The sequence below is a fragment of the Chanos chanos genome, chromosome 2 (genome assembly GCF_902362185.1).
Source record: "Chanos chanos chromosome 2, fChaCha1.1, whole genome shotgun sequence".
Taxonomy (NCBI): domain Eukaryota; kingdom Metazoa; phylum Chordata; class Actinopteri; order Gonorynchiformes; family Chanidae; genus Chanos; species Chanos chanos.
In genome coordinates, this window is record NC_044496.1 from 20,212,215 (window position 1) to 20,229,435 (window position 17,221).

The 17,221-nt window shown below is 39.2% G+C and overlaps 1 protein-coding gene across 1 annotated transcript in view; it reads right to left on the minus strand.

Annotated features, from left to right (window-relative positions):
• Window positions 1–17,221, minus strand: part of galnt18b (UDP-N-acetyl-alpha-D-galactosamine:polypeptide N-acetylgalactosaminyltransferase 18b) — a 48,570-nt gene that overhangs the window by 14,515 nt on the left and 16,834 nt on the right. Inside the window, exons 2-6 of the mRNA XM_030765151.1 lie at window positions 7,662–7,857; window positions 6,925–7,091; window positions 2,477–2,660; window positions 1,566–1,763; window positions 1,273–1,387 (exon numbers count right to left, since the gene is read on the minus strand). Of these exons, the coding sequence (XP_030621011.1) occupies window positions 1,273–1,387; window positions 1,566–1,763; window positions 2,477–2,660; window positions 6,925–7,091; window positions 7,662–7,857 (860 nt within the window). The remainder of the gene's footprint in view (window positions 1–1,272; window positions 1,388–1,565; window positions 1,764–2,476; window positions 2,661–6,924; window positions 7,092–7,661; window positions 7,858–17,221) is intronic.

A 17,221-nucleotide genomic window follows, 5' to 3' on the forward strand; every position in this document is an offset into this window, starting at 1 on the left:
TGAGGGACACTGAGAAAAAAATGACTTATATTTTCAGAGTAAGGCAATCAGCAGCCCATTATCAAGTATAAAATCTTAAAAGCATGTCATCTGGACAGGAAAATTACTAGTGGGAAAATTCTCTTCCTCTACTTTCAGAATGATTGATGATTACATGGTATTGTGCTTGCTACAAATGGCCAGGCTGGACATTGCAGCAAGCATAATGTTCTGCAGAGGACAGAGAGAGAGTGTTCTATGGCCCCTGGCTGTTTTTGTTCGAGCTGATTGCTGCGTTAGAATCGTTTCTGTCTTTTCTTTATACTGTAGATGTTATATGGCTATTATTAAACTTCCTTAGGGATCCCAGTGCCTCCTCTGCCCCATCTGTTCACAAGCAGTGTTGAGACTGATGCATCAGTGGTGTCGAAGCTAAGTCGGACACATTGTGCTGTGTACAGAGGGTCAAACTACAACCACACTGGTCTGGGTGCTGCAAGCACTAATACTGGCCACATTCTTTCCTCCTTGTTGCTAGGTGACAATGCTATATGTGCCATGTAGAATCCTATATGACTGCGAGTAGGATTACGTGAATAGGACTTTCTGTCATTTGACATGGCATATAATGTGAAAAGATACTGTAGGAGACTTTCTGTTTCAAAAGGGCTGGACAAAGCAAGTGCCAGCTTCATTCTACTGAGGTGATGCTGTTGACATGTTAAAGGGAGAGCATGGGCATTTGACAGTTTCAAATCGGATGATAAAAAGAAAAAAACAACATATTTTTTAACCTGCAGTGAACTTGATTAAGGAAGCACGGTGTAGTCAGAAAGAACTTTTGTTAATAGGTTTTCATTAAATGACATCCATTCTTATTACCTTAAGCACTCAACATCTTACATTTTTTGCATAAACATGCCTTTTATGAAAAATAAGTCAAAACACCTGAAAGCTGTGCGGTCAATTCTCAAATTCCAGCTAGTTTCTGTGCTTGTTCAAATTCTCTGTTTTCCCTTTTTACTGCACTTCAGAGATAAGTTATTAATGTTTTAGCACTGAGACATAAGAAATGCAGTGGCCTCCACCTGCGTGTCCTGTTTAACAATTTTTCCTGACTCATTCTTAAGCAGCACTTTGATGAGTGGCCATATGCACAAAATGAATGATGCCAAACTTGATGCCATTTCTGCCAAGAAACACGGACAGTCATTACTGATGTTAATCTTTCAGAAGCAATGCCATTAGCTTCATTATCCATGCCCTGTGGCTGAGAGGGATATCATTACTCACCCGGACACCCAGCTCCACATTCTCCCCTCCGTAAATCTCCATTCCTTCATCCAGTAGACCAATCTCTTCAAAGTACTGCCTGTCTACCACAAAGCAGCCAATCAGAGCCGGACTTCTGTGGAATCAAAAACAATTCCAAATGACGAACAGGACAGGTTGATGGCGTAATTTTCATTATCTTTGGCTCTACTAAACATGAAAAATGACTTCTATGGAAATTAAACTATGTTCAAACAAGAATAAGTGAAGAGGTCTGTTTCTGTTTGTGTACAATACTGTAAAAGCCATGGTACCTTATTGGGGCAGTGTTGTTAGCCTGATTCCACCAGGATTTGGGTGGGTTCAGATATCTACACCACAATTCCCAGTCAAAGCCCTGAGCAGAGAGGGGATACTCCTCAATCTCAAATGTGTCATATTTGATATTGTCAAACGATGGAGATATAATCCGAGTCCTGTCTTCTTTGATCCGCTGGAGGATAGGTTCAGCCCTTCAAACACACAGGAAAAACATCATTTCATCTTCTTAGTCCTGCCTAGAACAACATTCTCAAATACTATGAGCCATCACACCAGCCCAGCCAAATCAAATGAAGATAAAAAACAAAAAGATGTACATAATAAAACACACACAGTCACTGATATCAGTTACTCCCCACAGAGATTTATTTTATTTTAAAATGTTTCAGTGACACATGTGTGTGTGTGTGTGTGTGTGTATGTGTATCACAAGATGATTTTGCTGCTTTTAAAACAGCCTTTACTAATCAGCTGTAAGCACACAATATTCAGGATACCAGCAAGCCGTAGCTATAATACAGCATTAAAATAGCATCAAAGCGGATTAAAGAAATATTTTGGACGTTATTCAAACTCCATTCACGTTTCTGGGTCAGGTTGTTGAGAGAGTGACTATGGTATGTCAGCTATGTTGGAGCAATGATCCATATAACCCTAACGGTGATGGTGGTGGGGTTGGGGTGGGGGGCATTGCCTCGCTGTGTCCGCAGAGAGCACACCTGGATACATGAAGAGGAACTGAAGTGCCTCTTTCCTTTTCATGTTTCAACAAAAACATCTTACCAGCTCAGCTCAGTTTATGTAATAAACACAGGGTTTAGCCAAAGTCTTTCAGCCTCTAACCCTCACCTTAACCCTAAAAACATTGCAATTTTAATCTGAACAGAGTGCATGTGTCACCTACCATCCAGTATTGAACTCCACATGGGCATCAAACAGGGCCACCACAGGGGCAGTGGCTGCTCTCCAGCCACTCACACGAGAGCGAATGAGTCCTTCCTGCTTGGTGTGGCGGACTACTTTGATAAAGCCGGGGCGCTTGGCATTTGTCTCCTCCACAAATACTTGCAGCTTCTCCTTCAGCTCATCTACAGGACACAGCGAGAGGGGATAAAGAAACACATTCAGTCCGGAGGGACTGCCCTTATTATCCATGAACTGGTGCTGTAAAAATGAGTTCTGCTTGGACCCGTACAGATCTTCCACCAGAACTTCCTTTGCAGCTTGCCTAAAGAACTAGGCTTGTCTGAGCAGGTAAATGGAGAGAAGTGGTAACATTCTCCTGCCCGGCAACATAGCCAAACAGCCTTTGGCCTCACTCCAATCAGCATACACCTGCCTCACAAATGGAAACTATGCTAATTGTATACACAAGTCTTCTATGAAAACTGGCCTGTTACATTGTTCACTCTAACAGCGAAATGACACAGAAACCGCATATTCTGTAACACACCATTATTTCTGCCCCTGAAGGGCATCAAATGAGCAGGATTTCGGGGAGTTGGATTGGAATAAGGAAAGTACAACATAATACAATTTGTAGACCTTTTTCGAAGAGAGTTATATTGTAAATTTCCTCAAGGCTTGGTTCTCTTCATTTCATGCTACCCTTGCATCTATTACTGAACACACTTAGACTGATAGCAGTCTCAGATCCCTTCCAAACTTCTCTCTTTCAAAATATTTTTAAACGAGCAATTTTACAGGCCAGTGAAGGATGAGAAAGACAGACACTGATTTTAAAACTGTTCCTTTTTAATTTGCCCTAACAGCATATCTGATTCAGAACAACTATGAACATCTAAAAATCTTTTCTAACCCAAAGACTTGCATCTCTCTCTCTGTATGTGTGTGTGTATGTGTTTGTGTGTACGTGTGTGTGGGTGTATTCATGAGAGCCTTTGTGTATGTGATGTTAACAATTCTGACTCCCTGTCATTTTTTATCCCCTCCTTGGCACATGACAAACATTTAGCGACTTAGCATGATGGCAACCAGATGGTATGACTACAAGAGTGGGATTGTCATAGCAAATACAATTATGGTTGGCTGATGCCAAGACAAATGCTTAAGGAAAAAAAATCAAATACCGCATCAACAGAAATTTGCAGAAGAACATATTTTCCCAAATAGATCTGGCTATATAAGGCCATTAATACAATAATAAATAGAAATGTATCTTTTTCTCTGCTTTTCAAGAAGCCTGCAACTATGAACGTATGTTCTCTGACAGTATCAGCATCCCAACACCCAGAGCAATTAGACGTTATCACCATTTACCAAATGAAAAAGGAGTAGGCAGGTCTACTCAAGGAGTCTTACTGTTTCATTTTCAAAAGCAACTTCTTAATACAGAGGAAGACAGCGACAAGAACTGATCTCTGAACACTAATTACGCTCTGACAATCAGTTTCTCCTTGAATCCAAGCTGGTGCAATGCTGAGTATGTGAGGCTTGAGTGAACATACCTAATGTTCAAAAGCTGACCTTTATGTAAAATGAACTTTTTTCTTATTAGGCAAATGATTTTCATTAGAATGACTCCTGACATTGACCAATAATTCCTGCATCTTGCAAAGCTTGCTTGGACAGGACAAAAAAAAGGCAAAACAAAAGCTTTTTTTCATGGGCATGAGGCAAATCACCTTGTGTGGGCTGTTCTGTTCAGCAAAGAACACTGCTGTACGGTTTATCCTTGAGCAAACTATGTCCCTCATCGATCACAGAGAAAGTGGAATTGCACAAAAGAACGTGCAGGGAATGTCAGTGCTGTTCTTTCATTGAGAGTGAAAGTTTGATATGGGCTGCTTGCTGTTCCACAAATTGTGTTAATGCTTTCCTGGTCCCACATATATGAGCTTTATGATGGAATGGGATGCACTAAATGAAATTTGCTCCCTGATTTATTTGACAGTGGAATTATTTCTGTCATCTTCAGTCCCTTTGGAAAGAACCCAACACCACAGGAGTGCCCACTACTTATGAGAACATTAGGGCAACTGTACCTTTTTTGGGAGGGCGAATGAAATGAAGGGATTAGGGGATCTGGGAGCGGCTAAATAATTTATAGATTTAACTGAATTTGAACTGACTGAGAACAAGAATGAGGACCAGTAATGATTTATTATGAATCCTAACAATGCATATTGTATGGCCATTATCTCAGAACAGAATCTGACCTAGAACATCAATCTCTTGTGACCATCATTTCAGACACATTTACTTTAATATGAATGATACAAGCAGAAGTCAAAAGTAATAATTAAAAAGAGAGAGGTTGTGAAGATTAGAGCTGCGCAAAAGAAAAGGCCTTACATGAACAGCCTTTTTAAAGTTTTCATTCATACAATTCAGCTCCATTTGCTTTAATCTATCACTTAGACCCTTGCTCATCAGTTTGGCCCTATTTGTCACTGTGCACAAGCAGGTAAACATCCATCATTATGCATCTGCTGAGGTGGGAATCTTAATGGGTTGGCAGAGTGTAAGACATACATAAACCCATCCACACAGTCCAGCCAGCAGACTACAGGCAGTACCACTCTAAGGCTCAGTGACCCTGATGATGTATGACTCTTCACTCAGCCACTAATGGAGCCTTACAGCTACTGATGTTCCACTTCCCGCATGAGCAGATGCTACAGGTACCCTGAGGGCACCCGGGGAAAGCCCATGAAGAGACGAGATGGATTAAGAGACTCAAAACTCCTACATTTCCTGCAGACATAGTCTGCAGAACAACTTACAGCTTAGTGTAACAAAAGCATTTTCTACATGATGAGCAATTGTAAAAGCCTTTTATCCAGCCTCAGCCACTTGGCCTCACATTTGTTTTTATGGAAATTTGATGACTAGCAATCATCGTGTCTTGTGATTGTGTCCTATTGGAGACACATTGTCTCAAGCATGAAAAAGGCCCTTCATGCAGCTTGGCTGGAAGGAAAAGAAAATGACTGAGTTTCGAAAGAGTGTCTGATACTCTGTGCCACCTGCATAAGCCACTGGGCCACAAAACCATCCAATTAGCGAGGAATTATACAGGTCACCTTGCCCTTTTTCACGCAGCGGCCACAATGCCCAAGGAGCCCGCTGCATGTTAATGAATGTCTGGATGAACAGAGGCAGGCCTTCCATTACCAAGTGTTTGATGGTAGGGCGTAACAGTGACACCTTAAAAGTCCTGGTTAGTGCAGCAGTTCATCCAGGTGATAACAGTCAGAGGTGATGAGATCAGCAGTCATAGCAATAACGATGAAAGGGAAGGTTAAACTCTAGCACACTGGTTGTCATCAATGAAATGTTAAAGACATCATGGCTGGGTTTCCCAAAGAGGGAACTAGTACAGCAGAGAGGAAGGAGCTGCATACACCATCTGTAGATGTTCTTCTCTTAAGATAATGTGCTTATTGAAAGACACTTAGCTCATCCTTTAGCTTGCTATAATGCTAAATAACTGATGCATTGAGATTATCATGGTGGTGCAGGAGATGTGCTTCAGCAAGACAATATGAGATGAATGGAGAAGGCATTGTTTGTAGCAGCAAGAGGTCTTATTCTTAACAGGGGAGACACAGGTTTTGCCATTTTCACAAGTAAGCCTACCAGTTTGAGTCTATCTGCTTTGAGTCTAGAACCATGTAAAGACTTTCAACAGCTCCATTAATATACTTCAGACAAAATTTAAACCAAAATATTAGGTTAAAAGCCTTAGGGTAACATACAAGCTCTTCATTATTTCTCTCAGGCATAGTCTATCCGCAGGCAAGATTCTTCGTTTTTTTTCCCCAGCTAATTAGTATTCTTTCACCTATGGCTTTAATCAAAAGAGCACAGCCTCTAATTAAGAATATTAAAGAGTAGACAAAAAGATCCACAAGACATGTGGTGGTAATCATTAAGAGTGAACCACAGTGAAAACTTTTTTTTTCTTTTACTACTGTTTTGATTGTTTCTTAAACTGATGCAATAATTTAAGTGCCCCTAGAAATTCTACTCACGATTACTTCACAAATACCATATTCAGTTTATAACACGTACAATACATATACTAGATTTATGAATGGATTCGCTCACACACACACACACACACACATTATTTTTTTAAACAAATGTGCTTATTTATATGTTTGAAGAAGCATCTCGCTGAGCAGCAGCCTATCTTGCCCAAAGCTTGATGCTTAGTGAAAAAAAACATTTAACACAAAAATGAGGTTTTAAGAACCCCAGTGCTTGGAAGATACACTACTTCAGTCAGCGACAGTTAAAGATTTGATTTTCTATTAGGCACTGGAGCAGTGTATTAAATCTCAGTGTGAAATGGAATGTATCGTGACGTGTGAGGGGTAAAGTTACCATTGTTGCTGTGGTCATCCACCAAGATGATCTCTTTGAGGAGGTGGGTGGGCGTTCTGTTAATGGCTGAGTGAATGGAGCGCAGGATGACAGAGAGAGCTTCGTTCACAAAAATGAACACTATACTGACCTGGGGAAGGTTTGTTGAATAAGAGATGTTTTTACACCTGCAACAGTAGAGGAGAATGAGAGAAATAAAACAGTTTGTGTGTAGAATGCACCAAGCTGAAGGAGAAGACAACAAGAGTGACTTTTTCAAACATGAAATTAACATTTGGATTTCTTGGCAGGATTAGACTTGAGAATCTAACAAACTGCAGAAAAATAATGTCAAATGCACATGTTTTTGGTAGCACTGAAAAAGACTGTACATTAAACCATCTGTCATGACATGTCTATATACACTGAGAAATATTCACATCCATTCCCTGTAAAAATAATGAGGGCTTAGGCCAATCAAGTAGAATTTTCTGCACTTACACCAGACGTATTGAAAAATTCCCAAGAAACATATAAAGTGAGATAAAGATTTTTAAAAATGAACTTCTCACTTCTCATAAAACAAAAAGGGCTCCTTTAAGGGTTAACTGTCTTTCTAGGAATCGTAGAGAAATGCAAAAGTGAGGCGTCCTGACAGCCTCTGATGTGGTCATTAAAAGAAGAAAATAGCACAACTAATTAGCATAATATCAACCTGTTTAAAATAATATGTGGTTTAGAGGGTATAGAGAGCTTACCCCTCAGGCCTAAAATCAGGAATAATTCTGTCCATAGACAAGCGGTCACTGAGGTAGCCATTGTAACCATAGTACTGGAACATTTTGAGGGCGACTCTGCGGTTCTCTGCACTCAGCTCCTGACCCCAGTGACTGAACAGGGAGGAATCCGAAAAAGATTTCTCTGCTTGATCGTCATCTCCTTTCAGTGGGGTTTCTGTAAGAGTCAAATAGAAAAATGCACAGATGTGTATGGGACTGTGTGAGAGTACCGCACACCTTCCTCCCACAGTAAGAACTACAGGAAATAGTGCTAAGAAACTGACAAGGTCATGTTTACCTGAGAGAGCTATTGAGAAATGTGCTTGCAGAAAGGTATCAAAAGAACTCAGTGATCACAACTGAAGGCAAGGGGACCTGATATTTATGGTTCATATAGTGAACATGCTCACAGAAAAGTGATAGAACACTGAGTTATTCACAATTTATGTCTTTACTGTATGAGAGGAAAGCCAGGTGCTGGTAATTGTAAACAAGAGAAACATTAAAAGAAATGAATGGTAACATGAACATAAGCTCCCTTGAGAATGTGATATGGAAGCATATTCAAGCGCCTCAGCTTGAATATGGCAGGCTTGCAAAGGCTTTGACCATAATGAGTTTTTTCCCCCCATATTCAAAATGAATTTCAATAGATTCCTCTTTACAGCCTGAAAAATCATCCAATGCATTTCCCAAGGCCATGCACTATTCCTGTACAATGACAGAAAGTTCTTAAATTCAAGCAGGTGTATTATATACACCTGAAGTCTGCTACTCTAATTGGAGACTTATAATATGAAGTTAATAACATAAAACCTGTATCATTTTAAAATCCCTAGCATTTAATCTTGATTGTTGCCTACACAGGGACAACATCACAAACAGGTCTGTGAATTCCTCGCTGTGAAAATACAGTTCTGTGCTTTGAACTTGAAATCTCATTTTTGTTTGTTTAAGAAAGAAACACCACCTGCAATACACTCCTGAGTAAAAATGAGAGATCCATTTAAAATTTCTCCTCTCTATTTCTAATACTTAAATCTTTATAAAATCTTTATGAAATTGCCCAAAATTCCTGGTCAGATTTTTATAGCAATCAATTTTCTAGCAGTAAGCAATTGGTGCCAGCAGGAAAACGCAGTCTACAAAGGCTTTTGTCTTTATATTGAGTACTGCGTAAGCCCCTGTGGTGTCTCTTATTACAATCCAACGACATATTTCACATGACCATCTCACAGTGGCCAAAGTTTACCAAAAGGACAGCCTTTATTTTAGCTGTGGACTTGATATCCTCCAAAATGAGGGTTTGTGTAGCTGATTACTGCTAGATGTGCTCCATAAGCAAGTGCCATTGTGTTAGGCCACACCGGTGTAACCCAGGCCAGTGAGAAGGCGTGACCACATAGTCACCAGACAGGAATCTGAGACTGAGGGGGTCAGACAGGATCACCAGCCGAATCAAAGACACCTCTGTTGGGTATAGGCCACTGAGAAGGTGCACACTCCAAACACAAGCCTTGGGGTAAACATCAGAGATCTAACACTAACAGTTAGGGTTGAGGTTTGGCTTCTAAATTTCTAATATTCCGTAGAATTCCTACCTGTATACAAGCCAAGCATAGCCAAGCATGAATGACGTATCATATTAGACAATCATGTTAAAAGGAAACTCTAAACTTAGAGCTCTCAACAACGAAGAAAAATCAGTACACCACACTCATTCACCAAATAAAACTCACAACTCAGACAAATGAAAGGAACTGCATGATGGTGCTGTAACAGCTAAAAGTGACTTTGTGTCGACTGTCGACTGACGAAAGCATTCACAATCGATTACACAGAGCTTGTATCGTATAATGCAGGATTTTTGGTTTGTACACTCTTTCAAAAATGATGTATAGCCCTATGGTGATGCTAAGACGAGTCATTATCTCACTCTGTGAGGGAACAGCACATTCAAAATAAAGCCCGACCGATAAATCGGTGTGCCGATATTGTCAGCCGATGGGCTAATTGCAGATAAATCATCCGATAAATGACAATTTAAAAAGACACGGAAGATGGATCCTTCAACCATGTTGTGACATTCATGTCAGCCATGGTTTTGCTGCAGTAACGTGAAAGCCGGTACAGACAGTCAAACATCAAAATTACGTTTAATGTATGTTAATGTACATTTAGTTGAGTGGTGTAGACTAAGCTGTTGACAACTTGATTGTAGGTTTGTTTATGAAACAGCGTGGTAATTCTATAGCGAGGGTGGATATAGCAAGTAAACAAACAACAATCCTGTCATTTCTCCCTCGTCTCTTCTGAAAGTTTTCTCTGGCAACATTGCTTACAGCAGCTTATAACGCTGTCCATTGCTAACCGACAAAGCAAGCCAATTCCATGTTTATCAGTGGAAGACCGCTAATATTAATGAGCGATTCAACTGTAGCGTTTAACTTATTCTGCCTAAATGAAGCAATGCTAAATATATCTGCGACTCACATGTCTGTAGTTACAGTCGGTGCATTGGAAATGATTAAACCACAGGGGATACGTAAATAAACGTGAGCTGAACGAGTATCTAACATGGCTTGGTAGCCAAACAAAGTGTCTCTTTCAAACGTGTAGTGTGAAATCCCAAACTCGCAAGTCCTCGATATCATATGACTATGGTCATGTAGTATTAGATGCATTCAACAGCAGCATTTACTCTAGCTCACTGTATCAGTTCAAAGCATTATTTATCAATCTTTAATATATTTTGTTATACCTTTGTTCAAAGCACTACTTATGACAATAAAACAAGTCTATTTTTAAACTGCATTATGACATGTTATCTTTGTTAGGACTCTTAGCTAACTAAACATAACAAATATGAGGGGAAATCTATGTTTATGTTATGTGTCTCTAAAAACAAACAAACAAAAAAAAGGAATATGGGAAAATATATCCTTATCGGATTTTTAAATCAGCAAATATCGAAATCAGTATCGGTCTGAAAAATCCTATATCGGTCGGGCACTAATTCAAAACACTAAAATCCTTACAGCTATTTCTTCTCTGCAGCATAACTGCACTGACAAGTTGGGTGAAGCCCCGACTAACTGGAGAACACAAAGCCGAGGATTTCTTTTGAGTTTAAAATGAGTTTAATCCAAGGATTTTCCTTGTGACCAATTTTCATAATAAGACACACAACCTTCAATGCATGTATGTGTTCCTTTGTTGTTGTTGTTCATACTCACACAACCAGAGCATCTTATAATTGGTTTGAGAAGGATAAAGGTATAAAGGTATAAGGATGAAGGAATCAAAGGAGGAATCAGAGTAGAACACGGAACCTGAGAGTACTGATAACAACCACTATGAAACATTATAGCTCAGGTCATCCAAAGTGCATGCAGAGCCCACTGAAGCTAAGTCAATCACCTGAAGCATTCTTCAAAGTGAAGGCACAACACTTTGACATGGCATATAAGAAGAATGAAGTTCTCACGAATGAACATTCTAAGGAAAAAAACAGCAAGAACAACAACAACAACAAATTTAAAAATGCGAGAGTGTGTGCCTGAAGGCTTACTCACTACTGGTACTGGTGATTAATTAGGTGTACTGAGACTATTTCCCCATGAGTGAGAGGAAACAGCACAGATTTGGTCAAGGGTTCGCTTTGCAGAAATGGTAACCTAGGTAACATGTAGAGACTCGTTCTGCTCAGTATGTTGTCCAAAAGGCTCTTTGTTGGTAGAAGAATTCTGAGCTTCTACAAGCATGCACACGAACTTTCAAGCTAATTCAGCGCAACAAAAACAACACTTGGTCATTAATTGTTAAGAGTACTTTGTGGTAAATTCCAACATCACATGTGGAATTCTTGTAGGAATACTTAAACACAATAAAAGGTAAAACAATGAGTAAAGAGTTTCTTCCTCTTAGAAAATGTCTGAATTATCAATGGTGGAGTGCAAAATTCCACTGAAATAATCCCACTATTGTAATTTATCTGTACTCTCCTCAGAGCTAATGGCTCAATCCTTGTTTAACAATAAGATACTCTTAGGTCTACAAAGGCAATGGAAACTGGTCACAGTTCCACCGTGCACTAAATACTACACACTGTGAGAGAGTAAGGCATAAATGTATCGATAAGAAGCTGACCAATCTAAACGCTTTACAAAGCTCAGTGCAGGAGGAGAGCTCTGCAGTGCACACAGGAACATTTGATTTGTGCATTGTTAGTGGTATGAGGAGTTAATGATATTTTTCCTGCATTAAATTATTTCAAACATGACGTAAATCATCTCATGACTATAAACAAACATCTCCCTCCAGCAGGTTGTCTTTGTGCTGTCTTCACGGTTGCCTGGGCTCATCTTTGCAGTACTCTCACAATCATCACAGTAAAACACAAAAGCCAATCCCAAGGCGGATGTGTTAGACAGGAAAAGGCCTTATTGGATACTTGGAAGGAACCCATACTGTAAACATGGAAGAAGGATATGGAATGTTTTTTCCTGGTTTAAAGGGCAGAAATAATTAGCTGAGACACTGGCTCCAAAGTTTGATTTTTTAAAAAAAGACATTGGGACTGGTGGGATATTGTGTATTCTGCTAATTCACAATGTATAATGAAATATATAAGGCATGGTGAGCTTGGGAGTGGATGGGTTGTACGTTAATCACCGAAAGTTAAGGCAGACAGAAATACACTTTATCGAATGTTCGATCAGAGCTGCTCAAAACTGATCTAGCAGTGGTTGTTGCTATGCTTTAAATAATGGCTTCTCTTCCGACAGGTAAATAAGACACTGTTGCTCTCATCATCCAGTCACTATGACTCACATTATCAAAACAAGGATAGGTATAAGAGGAAAGATTAAAGTGGATCCTCAATAAAAGCAGTTTGAAGAGCTTGTTAAGCCAATTTAATGAAAAGGAAATCAATTCTACAACACAGATTTAACTTTTTTAATACTGTACTTATAGTCATTTCAAACGTATGAGAGTTTAATCTGAAAACGAAATTTTAAAGGGAAATATTTATTTGATTTTGTAATGGTTCGGTCATTCTGATTTTATTTTTATATAGTTTTATATAGTTTACATAGTTTTTATAAATTGGCATTTTCATCTTACCTAAAAGGTGTAGAACCAGTCATGTGACGAGGCTTGTTAAAGGCAAAAGAACACAGAAACATGAAAATAGTCTGGCAAAATGTTTCTGTGTGTGTGCAGAGCGGGTATTCTTGGACATAGTTTGGTGAGACCCCTTTAAATCTGTAAAAATCGAGCCATTTATAGAAAGGACATTGTGATTAGGAAAAACCTTAGCCTGGAACCTGTCTAATTTGCTTAGTGTACAGAATGTTTACTTTGCAAGTACGTCTGGTCAGGTCTGAACCTAGACAGCTTGAGACTTGTGGAGCAATGTTGGGCGTGGTTGAACACACAGGTACAGACTGAGTTGGAATATTAAATAGGACCCAGTGTTCTGAGGTGAGACCAGCTGCCCCATTCAACGCCCACAGACTTCTGTGTGCTGTGCATGGCAAGAACATGTTGCTGACTACAGGTTGCCAAGAATGAAATACCCACATACAGTGCCAAATCATTACCTCCTACACATTTGCACTCATAACCTCAGCTGAGAAGACTACACATTTAAACCATCATCATCACATACTTGGTGCTGTTCCACAGGTGAACAGCATTTTACAGAGTAAAATAAAAAGAAGTTTAACCTTCCCCTCTGTAATGAGCCCCTCTAACACTCTCTACCCAACAGCAGTTTGATCCTTTTTCCAACTCATCTTACACAGCTATCTGTGCAATCAATTAATTGTTTAGATCTTTATTTTTTGATTGGATAGAAGGCACATCTCACCCTGGGCCTGGTAGTAAAGGACATCATTCTGTTAAAGGCATTAGAGTACTTCAGTGAATGTCACGTAATCCTTATACTGTTCTCTTTAAGAACATGCCTTAATGGAGAGTGGGTTAGGGAATAAAGGCTCACATGTTTGAGTCAGCGGTGTCTATGTTTATCCCTGAGAGGAGAAATATGTAGTAGCAGAATCTGCGAGTAACTTTCATTTTCTTGGTCCATCCCACAATTTCCTCATTAAAACAATAAAATGACATGTTGTCTCAGAGGGCAAGGCTCTTCTTTCTTTCCGATTGCTGAACATTCCTAACAAACTCTTAAGTCCAAGTAGTTATTCTCTGTAAATGTTAAAGGACTGAGATTTTTTTTTTTTATGTGTACATCTCCAATAGAGTTATATTTCACAGTACAAAAACACGAACAGGAGGCAAATGTTGCTTCCAAATATTTGGCATGAAGTCTCTTCAAGCTTCACACTAAACAGATATTGTCTGCACTGAGGGATAAATCTGAGCTTTTTTCTTTTTTAATGTAAATGGACTTTTGTCTCTTCAAAACAAGATTTGTTCTACGGGGTTCTCTTTTTATCTAAACAGGTCCAACAAGTGTCAATTTTCAGCCAAATGCCCACCCTAAAGTCACATCTCAGAGTCTGTATATGTATATACAGCTCTCATTAATTACTGTGCCAAAGCCCTCAAATGACATTATATCAGATGATTTAATTGAACAAATTAATTCACACTTTTTTCACATATACATGTATGTGTGTGTGTGAGTGTGTGAATGTGCATGTATGTGTGTGTGTGTAAAAAGGAGCATTGCTTTTGTCTTTGTACACTCATCATGCTTAATAAGTGCAGCGGCTTATCAGTTTGACCTAAAATACACTGTCACTAACAGTGAAGTATAGCTTTAACAATTACACTGCAGTTTTAATATGCTGTATACCACTAAGCCAAAGCAATTAAGGTTGGACAATATTTCATTAAAACACTCAAACAGAACTCAAATTTTGTGGTTTCGCAACTTGCATGTATTCTGGAATGAAAGATTCTTTCTGCTTTCATTCAGTGACAAGGCTGAACTATTGAACTAAACTGTCTGTATATTGTATGTCAAAATTTAGTATCAGTACAATCATACGTATGGTAAAGGTTAAAAACAAAGAAAAATCATAAGTTCAGTGCATTCATTCTATTAACTGCCATTATCTCTATGGAAACCAATTCATTACAGTCCATAAAATGATGTTAAAGCAGAGCTGTTAAACAGGGAGACATAAGGCTGGAAAATGATCCCAAATGAATGGCTCAGGGCATGGTTATTTAGAGCCGTGTTTCTGTATTTTAATCATCTCCTTGCTCATTGTTCTTCCCACCAATATCAGGTTAAATCACATGATTGGAGGAACAGATAAGCTACTTTTCATGAGTCTAACAAGAGCAAATGAACAAAAACATATTTACACATACACACACTCACACACACACACATACACATACACAAACAATGCACAGGTTTAGGGTAAAGGTAACAGTATATCCACCAGTCCACCGATACTGCTTTCATAAATAATTCAAGCACTGAGAGCACTCTGGTGTATCTAAGGGAGTTAATAGAAATTTGCTCTAGGTCAATAAGAGCTCAACAGACAGACAGCAGTTGCAGATGCCAGTCACAGCACACCTTGCCCCAGGACTGGGTAAATGGCTGAGAGGTTTTAGAATACTCGCTTCTGCCGAGGTTCATGTGTGGGCTGCGGTTTTACAGCAGCCATAGCAGTAATCTGGCCAGCAAAATTCTCTGCATCTACCTACTCTATCTACCTGTATCTACCAGACAAAGAGAAGTTTAAAAAAGCATTTAAGATTGTTTAAAAGGACGAAACATTTAGGAAACATTCTGTGTTTACATTCATTCAACCTAGAAGAACATTAAATACATAGTCATTGCATAATCCACAATTAATGTCCTTCTAAAACTCAGTGTTCATATATTATGTTTTGATTTCTGTCCCTGCACATCACTACTTTTACAATAAAATATTTTCATCTCCATTGCATCAGCCTGGGACATCTCAGTCCTGCAAATAAATCTTGCACAGATGAGGAAATCTCAGTAATCCTAAGAACACTGGGGAACCTAAACAGCCAGAATGGTTGGCAGCCTTGGTCCTTCAAATAAACCCTCTTTACTCCACTGTCAGCAGACATCTGTAAGAGACACCCTGGTGCCTGTGGAAATTCCCACGACAGAAGTGCCTCCGCTTTCCCAGATGAAATCTCCCGCCTTTTCCACAGAGCCTTAAAACTCCAGTTTGGAAGTCAATTACCTCTGTAATGAGATGTGATGTGACGGTGGGCTGGAGAAGAAGGTGCTTACGGAAAGACAAGACTTCAGTATATATAGAACAGAACATGCTCAGTTTGCATGAGGCAGAGATTTTAATAACTGGATGATTCTTCAGATTCATCAGCCATAGAGAAGCCATTTGGCTGTGTCTGAATGCACACTTAATTGCCATGATTATGCTTCATTTACAAACACAAGCAGAAGGTCTTGATGAGTCTGCTTTAGTGAACACATTTTTTACCACACTGCAGGATGTGCCTCACTTTAGTATGAGTGGATGGCTTCGCTCCACAGTGTTTTATTCCTAAAATATTTATCCCAGGATAAAAGCTTCTACACTTATGGAAGGTAGGCCCACCAGTATTATTTTCCCAGAGAAGTTTCTCCTCTGTGGTTTTTCAGTCTTTAGGCACCTGCCTAATTCAGTCATTTCATCTCTTAACTAACACTGACTGTAGCGATAGCAAATTGGATCAGTGACATGTTAACAATGACCAGACCTGCCTACCTTGAAGAATGTCTTGGAGTACCACCTTATGCCAAAAAAATTGTCAACTCATGTACATGTGTGCGGCCAAAAACAGACATAACACATAGTATATTTTGGATAGACGACTCTTTTATTAATGTCAGAAATCTAAATTCGAACTGACTGTGCACCTTAAAAAAAAAACTGAGCCATTTACAGTAGCTCAATATAAACTCTGGCAGGAAAAGGTTTAATGAATTAAATTCTGACTGTGCATGACCTTCAGGAAAAAAATTTCTGACTGAGCATGCAACTGAAAATAAAGTGACCCATTTACCACAGGTGGAGACTCGAGTCACGTGACTTGACTCAATTCAGACTCAAGTCACAAATTTGAGGACTTAAGACTTGCTTGCTTAACACTGATAAAAGAGTCAACTTGACTTTGACTTGGTATTTTTGACTTGAGACTTGACTTAGACTTGGACAGATGAGTTGAAAGGACTCACCTTTTTTATTAAATATTTAAATTTTTCTAAATATTGAGTAGTTACATTTTGTTTTTGAAACATGACTGGCTGATTTCTAGTGCAATGCAGGCAAACATGGCAACCTGCTAGGACGTGGCAGACCAACAGGGGCCAAATGCTGAGGCAGCTATCATAGAGGGGGCTGGTCCAAAAACAATAAAATTTGGATTCAAGGATTATGTTGTCAATAGGGCTGCACAATCTGGGGGACAAAAAATCATATCGCGGTTAGATGGAAACATTCTGCAATTTGAACATCTCATATTTTTGCTTCATTGTAAAGACTAAAATCAGATAAAGGCATCCCAGA